General features: G+C 40.8%; 1 protein-coding gene across 3 annotated transcripts in view; it reads left to right on the top strand.

Annotated features, from left to right (window-relative positions):
- The window catches only part of METAP1D (methionyl aminopeptidase type 1D, mitochondrial), a 45,512-nt gene that overhangs the window by 30,956 nt on the left and 1,376 nt on the right, over nt 1-13,180 (top strand). For all 3 annotated transcript variants that reach the window (XM_064660846.1, XM_064660847.1, XM_064660848.1), the window contains exons 5-8: nt 54-96; nt 3,857-4,020; nt 12,410-12,507; nt 13,117-13,164. In XM_064660846.1, the coding sequence (XP_064516916.1) occupies nt 54-96; nt 3,857-4,020; nt 12,410-12,507; nt 13,117-13,164 (353 nt within the window). The remainder of the gene's footprint in view (nt 1-53; nt 97-3,856; nt 4,021-12,409; nt 12,508-13,116; nt 13,165-13,180) is intronic.

Below are 13,180 nucleotides of genomic sequence, written 5' to 3'. Positions count from 1 at the left end.
CCTTTGTTGGGAGCTGTCTGTCACCATTTATTTTTTTTCTGTTTATGTTTCAGTCGACCTCTTCAGGATGGAGATATTATCAACATTGATGTCACGGTGAGTAATTCATATAAAAAATAGTCTTTGATCAACTTTAGAATCACTAGTAGCAACAGGAAGAATAGTAGATTGGAGATGGGGGATGCACAGATGGATGTGCTGTTTACTTCTGAGCCAAGGCACAAGCAGCTGGTTTCCTTTTTTGTTTTTAACTGTGTGTTTATTCCAGCTAGACCCAGGCCTGACTTGAATTTAGGACTGGAATCAGATGCACTGAGATCAATGTTGGCCTAAGTGAAATGTCAACCCAATCCTGCTATGTGTCATGTTTTTGAGAAGGTGTAATTGTTATTGATCCACTGTGTAGTTAATGCAGAGCACCACAGTACTGGGCAGCAGCTGAAGATAGATATGTATGAGATGAGCTAACATGAAGAAAGCCAGCATTTTTCCTTCACTCTGCCAAGATTGATCTTCCTCTTCCTGCTGATTTTGAGTGGGGCCTGACATTATCTTACTCTGTCATTAGAGGCTGCATTGGCCTGTGTGTGTCAGTCTATTTGGACAGCAACTCTTTTGCTAGCAGTGTTCCCTACATTTATTAAAATCCCCAAAGGTAGTGTTGTGTTCCATTCCTGGTATAAAAGCCCTGAACCTTTTGAGCAGAAACAGAAATAGTGTAATATAACTGTGATTTAATATTTCCAGAGAATCGTCAATTATAGCTATTTAAATAAACACGGGCTGGATTTTCTTAGGAGCAAGAAAGCATAGGAACTGGAAGCCCAATTCTCATTTCATTTATGAAAAAAAAGTATTTGACTCTTGCAGAAGCTTTTTTTCTTTTTGCTGTGTGTGTTTTTATTTTTCCACAGTGCTATTTATTTCTAATAAGAACACAGATGTCTTTTGAATCCCACCATTATTTTACAATAATATGTCACATACAAAGGAGTAACATCTCTTAAAAACAAGCTTTTTAAATCATTAAAGAAGCTCTTGGTAATTTGATACTATTTTCACACTGGCAGAGTGAAGAAATCTCCAGCAGACCTACCTCTGAGCATGAGATTCAAGCTTTCTAAAATATTTTTTCTATTAAAATTAGGGTCAATGACCTTTTTCCCATGGTATACTCACATGTGATCCAGAACTGGGTTTGGTTTGGTCTGTTTTTTGGTCTTTCTAAATTCTTCCCCATCTCCATATTTTTTAACTGTAGAATTCTGACTATCAGTTTTACACAGTGCAATCTGTCATTTTTGAAGTTTATTCTTGGCCTTCATTTTTACTTTGGTGAACTGGTGTCTCTTTGCTTATTTTGTTAGACTAAATCAGTTTGCAACAGCTAAGGTTTTAACATCATATTTCTTTGTATCTCATTAAGGTTCGTTTTATTTTTTCGTTTATCTGTCAGATAATGATGCCTTAGATTAAAAAAAAAAGTGTAGATTCATATCACAGATACTTTCCATGATAAAATAAATGAAACATTTTTATATTGTCATAGTGTGCATATCTTGTCCACTTTTCTTTATAAATATCTGACTAAATGTTACTGGTCTTTTTGAAGACATATATTTATTTGCTTTCAGTTTTCTCTAATAAAGTAAAATAAATCTTGATGTTTCTGTGACTGTGAAGATTGCTGCAAGGGTGGGAATTGCTGATTATCTTTGTAAGATTTTTTTATCAATTAAAATGGAACTGTGCTGTGATTGATAATTGCTTAGTCCAAAATAGCTGAGGAAAAAAATACTACTTTTCAGCATTACCAGCTGATCTCTTAAATTATTTTTCATGAGCAAAACTGGGATGTTTCACAGGTGGGCAGAATAAAAATCAAAGTAAATATTGCACAACAAATTGTTTATGATTGTGTGCAGGTTCTATAAAATACTTAATATTCAGGTTCTTAAGTGTAAATACCTGACACTGTACAAATTAACTGAAAAAAAAAATCCATTCTAGCCCAATTAAGATAATAGCATTTCATAGATGAAAAGAAATTTTATTGGCTTGAATCATGTAGACTTTAAAATGTGTTTTAGGATAGAAACAGTAGGGTCAGCCATCACTGAATCCTCAGCATAGTGCAGTTTTCAGCCTGTTGTTATCAGGTTAATGTTTCTTACAACTTGGTTCTTACAACTTGTTAGTGTGTTACAGTTACTATGGTTGTAGTTCATTAACATCAAAAGTACGTAATTGCAGTCGATGGGCTGCAGTAAATATTGTTATTATTGTTGTTATTGTTATTATTGTTATTGTTGTTATTATTATTGTTATTATTTTTAAGCTCTCCTGTGTTTTAAGTCTGAGTTTGCTTTTCCAGGATGATGTTTAATGCTGGGGGTTTGTATGTTGTACTTGCTAGAGCTAAAAACAAACTAGTTCAGTTTAAGTATGAACTAGGTATATTAAAACCTGCCCAATGGGCATTAAATAAAATATAAAAAAGATTCAGTGGTAGTCTGGACTGGCAGAGGAAGGTGTAGAGCAGGGGATTGCAGCTGCTCTTTGCTGGGGCAGTGGCAACACAGTTGGTCCCTTGCTGGCACTCACCTTTCTTTAAAACACCCCTCGCTCCTAATGGCCTGCATTTTCTTCATATCTCAGCCTGAAGACAAACCTGGCCGTGGGATAAACTGTCTGTAGCCTTTTTTTTTTTTTACTTGGGAATCAGCCAAAAAGAATGTGAGTCTGTCTTTCACAAATAGCTTGCCAGTGGCAAAAGTTCAGTCATTCGAGCTTGGTGAGTAATTAGTTGTAGAAGCATAGTTGCCCACTGTTTGGGGGAGAAAAATGTTTTAGAAGATCAAAACTGTGCCCCATTATAATTTGTCTTTCTGTAGAAAAATTTGGCTTGGTCTTAAAATTATGGGCCTGCCTGCCATGGTGCAAAGCTGCAAATCCCATTTTAATGGCATATTGCACAGCTCTGTAGTGCATAGCCAGGGTTTCTTGTGCCCGACAGAGAATTTTGGAAGAGCTAAGGTCTAAAACTTACAAAATGTCAAAAAGAAAAGCAAAAACAATACATAATTAATTCAACAGGGTGTTACATTTTCAGCACATTAAATTTTGCAGTGCCAGAGCGGTACATTTATTCTCTCAGAATTCATCTCTGGAAATCAGAAGTAAAATCTAACGTTAACACCACATTGTAGCTTAAAAATGAGATTAAAGAAAACCTGCAACAGCTGGCTGTGGATTTGGCCCATGCTCTTTCCTTGGGGTTCACTCTGAATGTTGGTAGCAGGGTATAGCTCCCACCTCAAAGCTCCAGTGGGGAATGCTGACTGTGGACATACGGGTCTCCCTGCCAGCTGCCGACTGATCTCCCAGTGCCCACAACAAGCACTGGGATGAAATGCCCTGCCCCTCTGGGGTGCAGGCAGATCCCTAGCCACAGGGACAGGCAGCCAGGATGGGTGGGCACCTGACAGCCCCAAGGCCCCCTTCAGCCCATGCACAGCCCCAGCCCGTCTTCTCACAAACAGCCCCGTTAGCCTCGTGTCCTGTAGCCGAGCAGTGTCACTGCCTGGTGCACTGCTGGGCAGTGATGCACAGCTTCTGCTTTTCTTGAATTTTTAATTGGCAATGTTGGCAACCCTTATGCACCTTGCAGTCTTTCAGGCTTTTTTTTTTCCTCTGCAATGTTCTGCTTTTCCAGTCTCATTCTTGCAAATACAGCTTACCTGTCTATCTGTTGCGATATACAGCTTGTTCCTAGAAAGAATGGATTTAATTAAGGAGACGATCTGTTTCTGAATGCAAAATGAGAAAATGTCTTTACATTTCTGCATATGTTTAGGTGTATTACAATGGCTACCATGGTGACACTTCTGAAACCTTTTTGGTGGGCAATGTGGATAAATCTGGTGAAAAGTTAGTGGAGGTTGCCAGGAAATGTAGAGATGAAGCAATTGCAGCTTGCAGACCAGGGGCTCCCTTCTCTGTAATTGGAAACACAATCAGGTAAGCCTTATATTGACAAGTAAAAGGAGGGCTGGCAAGTGGGACAAAGGTTATTGGTGGTTTGGTATAAAGCTGATGACATGTTTTATGATTCAAAACCATCATTTCAGTCTGATATCAGTATGTGAACTGCCAAGCTATAATGTTGTTCCTTGGGTAAGAGGTATTTTTTTTAAAGTGAATTACACTAGGGTCAGCAAAGATAACTGTAGAAAGAGACAAAGATATTCATAAGGTAGATTTAAATTAACACATCTGATTTGCAATGGTCTTTAGTTTATTTTTTTATTTCTGTGTGACACTACACCTCATCTGTCTAAGAATGTAAGAAGGTTAGAAACCATTGTTTTTATTGTATAGCAATAATGAATGTTACAAAGGAATTAGTCAACATAAATAAGTCTCTTTGTTTAAAAACTGCAAAAATATTTAACTCGAGAGCTTCTGATCTTACAAAGAGCAGTGCTTGCTAACGTCACGGGGGGAAAAGAGCTGACATTCAGAGATTTTTCCCTATTTTGCATCTCTTCTAGCCTTCACATAAATGCAGTCATGACTCTTCTGCTGCTGATGGTTCTGAATAAAAATGCATCTTAGTTTTTTGAAAGTACCTATGGATCATTTTAAAATGTTTGCAAAAAAAAAAAGGAAAAAGACGTATATCGTATACATTTCATTAAGCGATACTTCTTTGGACTGCTAATGGTCCCAACATGTATTGAATTCATTTTGATTACTTAAAAGCTGCAAGGCTTAGTCACCTTGAAAGGATGCTGCTTTTTTTTTTCTTTGTAAATCTTCAAATACTTTAAGAGAAAAAGAGAACGGCAAAATATCAGTTAGATGTATTTATAGCTTTAAAAATATTGTAACGGAGTCTGAATCAAACTTTAGTAAAACCTCTTTGGGTTATATCTGAGAAGCTTTTATTGAAGACTTTGTATAAAATTGTGTTTTTGACAGTTTTAAATTATAGGCTAACTAGCCTGGAGAAAAAGGATAGTGTCTTTCTGTTCTTTCATAGGAAATGTTGAATCAGACCCCTACTGGGAAAAGAAATTTAATGCATATCTCACTATCTTACTGTCCATGAATATAATAGAAGTGAATTCAAAATGTAGTTTTATTTTTGCAAATGGGATGAGTCGATAGATGCACCTCATATTTTTGAACACCTAGGGTTCAACAAATTTACTGGTGGTGCTCTTGCATTTTAACAAAATTTATTCTTGAGTAGAAGGGGGCACAGAACACTGGATTCTTATTCAAGCATTCTATCGAGCTCTGCATTCATGGCTGTGTCTAAAGGGCATGTCAGCCTTTGATTCTCTCTGAGAGGTAATTATCCTTTTCCTGTCACGGAACAACAAATGATAGCTAACTACAGAGGCACATTTGCAGTAGTCACATTCATCAACTGCAGAAAAAAAATTCAATTTAATTGTGCAACACAGCTGCACATAGGCTTTTTGAGCATTTCTGTTGTTCTCCCTGTCTTGCTATTCCTCCCTCCAGATCTATTTTTTAAACTTTTTTTCTGGTTATTTTTTTCCCCCTTTTTGTCTCTTCTTCCATTTTTACTCTCTGTACTTTCTTGTTAAAGTAATTTTCCTTTGTGGCTCTCATTCTTTTTTCCCCATTGAAGGCTATGAATGTAGAAAATTATCACAATTACTCATATAATTGAGCCTCTTTGTAGCAAGTGCAACTCCAGTAGCCTTTCTCCATCATGAAAATGGTTTCATTATAGGGTTTTTCATATTCTCTGACACCATCTACACAGAGGAACAGGCGTGCAGATGAGATGTACTAGGAACAGGGTAGATCAGTAAGGTCACAGTAGGAATAATTAGCTCTGCTATGGAAAGAGCATCTAGGCCTTTTACTGCTACATAAATGTACTGTCCATGGCTTTTAGTCACAAAAAAACTTACTAACAAATGGAGCTCCCGCCTACTACTTTGAAAAAAAGATTTGTATCAACACTACAATTTTCCATCATTAAGACTAATAACACAGAGCCTAGTATACATCAAGGGGAATAAAAAGAAAAATCTCACATTCAAGTGGCGGCTGGGTGCTGACCTTTGTTCCCTTTTTTTGTGTTCAACTTAACTCTTTACAAAAAAGAGCCACACGCCACACCAACATGCAGGTGAACTCCAGCTAGTGCTAGTAAAGCACGGCATTCAGTTGGAAAATCTGATAAATCTCCATGCAGGATAATGCATTTCATTACGGATTCACTACATTAATTTTAGCTGTATTAAAAAAAAAAAAAGGGAAGAAGAAATAAAAAGAACAGAGTTGAATGTGACATTGGATTTTTGCTCTGTTGGTACGGAGGTCAGTTTGCTTGCAAAGTGTAAATATATAGTCAGCGCCCCCTCTGAAAAGCAGATTAATCAAAGCTCGTAACTATTCAAAACTATATGTGAAATAGCAGGTCATTAACTTTATTTCTCAAGATTTTACCATGTTGACGATTTAAATGTGCTGATTTGCTTAGAACTACTTTAACACTGCCTCTGCTGAAGGATCACCTTGACTTGGTGAAACTGTGTGTTTCAGATTATTTGTCATTCAGCATTTGCTTGCAGACAGACATATAATGTATAATACATACGTTTATACATCAAAATCTGAAGTTTCAGAAGAGTTAGATATAATACCTGAGAACAAGCACCTACAAACTGAAAACATTTAGGTCCATCAGAATGGAAATGTGTCTAAGTTTCTTTCACCAGTATTTCTATAAAGGTGCTCAAGTGATATGCAGAATCCATCTTACACGCAAATAATCAGAATATTTTCTTTCTACAATTAGGTTTGAGAATAATTATATCTCAGAGGTAAGTTTGCAGTCAGTATTCAAACACAGTCTTTGTTATGGAAGCTCAGTAGCTGACACTGAATACTTCCTTGATAGCAGTTCCTTCTCCCATCGGCTACAAGTTGCAATAAAAGATTGCATGGAAGTTACTTTGCTTAAATTTGGGTCTTTGCTAACTCCCATTGAAAGGGGTGTCAGAACTGTTGGTCAGCTCCAGTGGAAATGGAATTGGGCCCTATGGTCCATTTCCTTCTACCACTTCTGACATTTCTGTTTCAGATATAAATAAATCTAGTTTGAAATCTCTTTTTAGACAGTGAGTTTAGGTCCATGAAAGTCTTATGAGTGTAGAGAGCTAAAAAACTTAAACATGATGTTAAATAAAGCAATTTCCAACTCCTACAAAAAATAGTAGCGTTGAAAGTATTAATAAATGGTTTAAAATGTTTAACTCCTAAGTATATGTTTTGATATTAATTTAGAACAATATAAAGCAGATTTTAAAAAAATCTGTTTCTATCAGATTATGCACATTTAAACAATAAGTGGCTCAGGCAAAATAAGTCATTTTAATGTCATCTGTGATAGATTTTCCTTGACAGCTACTGTAAATTACAATTACACTGCTTCTCTCTCCACTTGAAAGTAAGCATTGCAATAAATTATCTTTTATTTCAATCCATCATGTCTGCTTTCAGAAACAGAGAACCTCAAATAAAAGTTCAGCACTATTGTAAGAAAAATACAGTAATTTGTGTTCTAGTTTGAAACTAAAATGTACCTTTCTTTCAAAAAACAATTGTTGGCTTTCAAAAATATTACTAATTATACCTCAACATTTATTGTCATTATAGGGAATCCCTGAACCTGTGCATTCCCTCAGTCTAGGATTACTATTTAAGAAGAAAACACTTGAATATTTTTCCTGTAGAATTTCATAATTTCTCAAATTAGACACTACGGTACTATTCAAAATAGATATTTTTATCACCAGTAAATATAGTTTAGGCTGATGTTGCTTTCAGTACATTTTTTTTAAAAAGCAAATATGACATTCAGTGGCCATTCTGCTAACAATATATCTAAGAAAAACGTGATTACTTGTAATTAAAAAAAAAAATCAGATCCCTACATAAGAACACAATTATTGTAGGGCTGTTATGTGTTTCTCAAGTGTGTTCACTGACAAGAATTGTAAGACAGATTGGTTTAGCAACTTCAGCCATTCATGTCATGCTGCTCTGCAGGACTGGTTTTGATAAAGTTTCATCCCTGAGGAGAGAAGCTGGCTCTGTGGGAGAAGCATTCCTGGCTGAGAATCAGTTCACCGGGATGCTCATCCTGGGTAGCAAAGCAGTCTGTGCCATCTTGTCTGAACAGTCAAATTCTTTCTTCCATTGTGCCACCAGAGAGCCCAGAGAAGCAGTTGCTATCAGTGCTGAAAATAGGATTTGTGTCACTTTTTTGTCTTCAGTGAGTGCTAAGAATACTAGACCAGACCTACCTTGAAGAAAAGGTGACAAGATTTGGTAAAAGGAAAAGAAAATGCTCCTTTAGATGCTTCTGGAGGCTATCTGCACAGGGCAGCCACCTAAGGAAATTCTTTCAACCTGCTTTTCAGCTTCTTAACAGCAGGGATTTATCACCCAAGAGCTCCTTTCAGGGGAAGCTTGAGTACTGGGGAGAGCTTTGTAGAGTTGGTCTTGCCTGTTCCTGCTTTGTGGCAGTTTCTGTTAGGCTGCTGACAGGACAGCAATGCCTGTCTCCACACTTATCCCTCCTTTCAGAGAATTAGCTGTTGTCTGGCAACATGGGAAGAGGATGCTCAGATGGCAACTGATACCTGTCTCTCCTGTCTCTGCTCTCAGAAGCACGATACCACCACAGGAGAGGCTCTGACAATGTGTTTAGGTGGATAGTCTGGCCCTTAGTGATGTTCCTTTACCGGCTTGGCCACTGCTGATCCATCCCAGTGCCAGACACTTTGCCTGGCTTTGCCGCAAGCAAAAGAAGAGCAGCACTGCAGGCACTCTTGACTCCGCAGCCACTGGGCTGGAACACATGGCAACAAAACATAAAATCAAGTACTGGGCTCACTAAATGATTGAGCTTTTAATCCTGCCCAATTCACCTCTGCCCAAGCATGCAACGTGGCTCAAAGAATAATGTCTGTGATGATAAATGTTGTCAATAGGTATTTTTAACAATGATTATTATGAAGAAACTTCTTTTTTTCTCTTCATGCTGTCTGTGTGGTGTGGCTCTGCTGCCCCAGCCTTTGCTCTGGAAATGCATACCCCATGGACAAGGGGAAGTGGCAGACTGGCACATCTTTTGCCACAGCAGATGCCAGGCAGCCCAGCTCAGCTATGCCAACTTCTGTCTCCTGCCTTTGCTGCTTTCCCACTTGCAACCAGGGCTCCTCCAGCTGCCTAAGCATAAACTGCCTGTCTGCAAGAAGCATCTGATGAAGTTGGGGCTGCAATCTTGTAAGGTTGTCTTTCAGGAAAACTGGATACAACCTTAAACAGCCACCCCTGATAGATCCTGAACTGGAGAGTGCTCAACCAAAATATTGAAATGTTGTCAGCAGCAAATGGCAAATGTGTGCAAAAATGCTCCATTCCATGTCATCCTGATTTTTTAATCAGATTCCACAGCCTGGGAATCCTGGAGACCAGAGAGGCTAACCAAGACCAACAGTTCAGTTCCTCTCAGAGCTGTTTCAAAGTTACAGCCAACACGCACATTTACAGTGTTACCTTTGCAAGTTGTAGCTTGGATTAGCAGCTTTGGCTTTTTACTGTAACTCCACAAGCAGGTGAGAGCTCACTGGGTTTTTTTAAATACTCCAAAGTAAAGCTAGTAGCTATGGAGAGAAATTCCCCATAGGTCCTTTTGAAAGACATGCAAATACTAAAACCAGATTGAAAGCGGCTGAGTTTCATACCTGCAGCTTGTTTCCTCCGCAGGTTTTCTGTGTGACACTTCAGGTTTATTGACCACGTTACATTTTATGTAAAGAATACCAAGGCTCTGTGTGTAGACATTTTTAAGAGGGAAGGAGGAGGGGCATGGGTGTCTGTCAGTGCAGATGTCAAAGCCCTGTGAGTTCCAGGATCCCCTGTTTTGATCACAGACAGTAACCACTGAAGTACTGATGCCAACAGAATTGTTTTCAAGCTGTTTGGCAAGAAAGTGGCAGAATTCACCACTGAAATGCATGAGAACCACTTCTTTCACTGCATGAGGACAGGATACTGTCTTCACGCTGCCTTCTGTGTGCCCGGCGCTCATGTGCCTGCTGCCCAGCATGCAGCTGCTGCTGCTGCTACCCTCCTTGACAGCAGCTGAGTGCTGGGGCAAGAGCTTCTCCTGCCCAGTGGAGAGTATGTAGTCATGGTGCTCAGAAAAATAGCTGCACAGAAAAAAAAAAAGCTTTCTGTTTTCCTACAGAAGATGGATTTTGCTGGGAGAAAAAATCTCTAATAATACAAAACATCTCAAAAAATGACTGCGTTCTTTCAGGGATGCCATGTAAGGACATCAGCAAAGCTGAATAGTTATTAGAATTGTTTCTGTTTTTGAAACAAGACTTGCAGAAGAAGGTGAAATAAAACTTTGTCACACATTGCATGGATGTCTTTTCCCCATCTCGCTTTAGAGAATCACTTCACCCATATGGGAATCATCATTTGCATTGCTCTTGGTCACTGGAGATCTTCCATTCGTTTTGTGTATGTTTCTGAGGAATCTGGCTTTCTAACTCATTGCTATTCCCTGTACTTCTTGCTTGACCTTTGGCATCGTCATAGCCAGCAGGCCAAGTCTCTGACCCAGATGTGGTGGATGTGATAGAAAGGCAGGGAAGAAAAGTACTTTCCATCTCTAGTAGGACTTTTTGCTGCATAATCCTTCATGATTTTTTCCAACATAAATGATGTATAAGGTAAAAGCCTGAACTTTGAAAACAAACAAATGAAGCCCGAATTTCTAGCTTTATTGGTAACCCTCTTTGCCTAGAACTTTGGACTTTGGGGGCTGCTACACCTGAAATTTCCATTCTTCTCCAAAGTTAATGAAGAAATGTGGTGAGTCTTTGTATCAGAGCAATGGGTAGGTAAAAGCTAATATACAAACCCTGTTAAAACATGCTCTAAGGTCTGAACACTGCAGCATTATTAACCATTGACCCAGCTCTACTCTGTCATTGCCATTTCACTGTAGTGGAGCAGCATGTTCCTCAATTGCAATGGCATTAAATTCTGGGACTATGACCCATGGGCACTGGAACCAGCACTGCAGGGTCTGTGAAGCCTGGTGTGCAAAGGGATTACTTTGTACAGCAAGCTGAGGCCACTTTGCACCTGAATAAGAGCTACCCGGTGGGGTTTAACATGCTTTAATTTCTGTAAGAGCTTACACCTTTATTTGAGTTTCTTAACTTTTTCACCTGTAGTGAAACTCTCAGAGAGCATTTGTTAGGGTGTAAATATAGGCAAACCTGAAGTTCTTAGTGCCTACCTTGATTCAAAATAAAAAAAAATGAAGCTTTTCATGTTAGTGAAATCTCTTCAGGCTAAGTGCCTTCCTGTCTTTTGCTCCTGTTTGATTTTAGAAACAGTGTGGGGATGATCACTTCCAATCCATCTCTAGGTCTTCCCAAATCTCTATATTTTTCTGGTTTGTATGTGGGCAGCCCTCCTGTCCAAGCTGCCTCAAATCACTCCCTCCACCACTGCTAGAGTACAGGCAGAGCCTGAGAGTGAAGCCTGTAGACATGGGGTGGCCCAGCAGCCAGAGGATACCCCATATACCTCCAGTCCTCCAGTTTTTAGGAACTGAGATAGGAATTTGTTTTCTCAACTTGGGTAGGGATCAGTGGCCACCCATGGCCCTGCAGGCAGCTCTCAGAGATGCTACTCCCTGAGGCAGGCCATGACAGGCAGGGCAGATCTCCCAGGCAGAACTGAAATACTGTAAGATAAATTCATTAGAAACACATTGTTATTTAGTGTGAACATATTTGCTGGACTTTCAATACATTTTCATACTGAATGTTTGCAGTATTGTAAAATGAAGCAGTAGGGCTCTGTTGGCAGCAAGAGCCTCCTCTCTTCAGGAAACCCAGTGCAAGCACTGGATCTGCACTTCAGGAGGACTTGGTAGAGGCTGAGGTTTAGTGGTGTACTGGGCCCTTGGCTGCCCAACTTGGCAACTTTAGCTGTGCTGTGCCATGTTAAAATTAGTTCCCAGTGTGCTTGTGGAAAAGATTGTCTTCCATAAGACAGGGAGACGATACGCTGCCATCTTGCTTAGACAGCAGGGCTGGGACAGGAGCTACCAGCCTCTGCTACCAGTCTCTGCTACCAGGAGTGTTAACTGTGAAACCTAACAATGGCTCACCGGTGTTTGCTCCAGTGGCCGCTGTCTTTCGGAGCGGGTGTGAAGTGGTGACCCAGTGTCGGTGGCAATGCAGTGGCGAGGGCTGGGACCGTCTAGCAAGAGGTGGTGGTCGGGGCACGCACCCTCACCGTGTCATTTTTGCCCCCGCAGCTCTGTGGCGCGGCGAGGTGGCTTCCAGGTCTGCCCCTTTTTCGTCGGCCACGGCATCGGGTCGTACTTCCACGGGCACCCCGAGGTGTGGCACCACGGTAAGCGGCCCCCGCAGCCAGACCCGCCTCCCCCCGCGCCGCTCCGCCGCCGGCGGTGAGGGGGCTCCGGGAGAGGGAGAGGGAGGGCGGTAAAGCGAGCAGAGCCCCCACACACCCACGCACTCTGCCGGCTCAGGAGGGCAGGGGATTGCCGGGGGGGAGCTTTCCTCGCTGGGAAGCTGGAGGGCATCCCCGGCCTTGTTTTCTGAGAGTATTTTTGAGGACAAATCGCTCGTTAACGGAGTTGTCAGGGCAGCCGAGCCCCGCGGAGCGCCTTCCCCGCCCCGCTGCGGGCGGTGACCGCCGTGTCCCGCGGCCCCGCATCCCGCCCGCTCCCGAACCACGCCCGCGAAGTTTGTCACGGGGCAAAGAAAAATGTCTGCTGAAAATTAAAGCCCCCGGCCTGGACGGAGCCGCCGTCGGGGAGATCCCGCCGCGGCAGGGGTGGGATCGCTTTTGGTGGGTGCTCTGGCCTCATAGCAGGGCCCGGCGTGCACAGTACCTGCGAACCAAAAGGGGGTTTAAACAAAGTGCTCGTTGCCTTTCCTATTAGAAGAAAAAAAAAAAAAGAGCCAAGATCCATAAACACGTTTTTATTTTCTTTTGTAGCAAATGACAGCGATTTGTTAATGGAAGAGGGGATGGCGTTCACAATAGGTTAGTAACTCTCTGC

The sequence above is a fragment of the Pseudopipra pipra genome, chromosome 7 (assembly GCF_036250125.1).
Source record: "Pseudopipra pipra isolate bDixPip1 chromosome 7, bDixPip1.hap1, whole genome shotgun sequence".
NCBI classification, from domain to species: domain Eukaryota; kingdom Metazoa; phylum Chordata; class Aves; order Passeriformes; family Pipridae; genus Pseudopipra; species Pseudopipra pipra.
The sequence above is the reverse complement of the archived record's forward strand: the minus strand, read 5'-3'. Positions and strand labels throughout refer to the sequence as shown.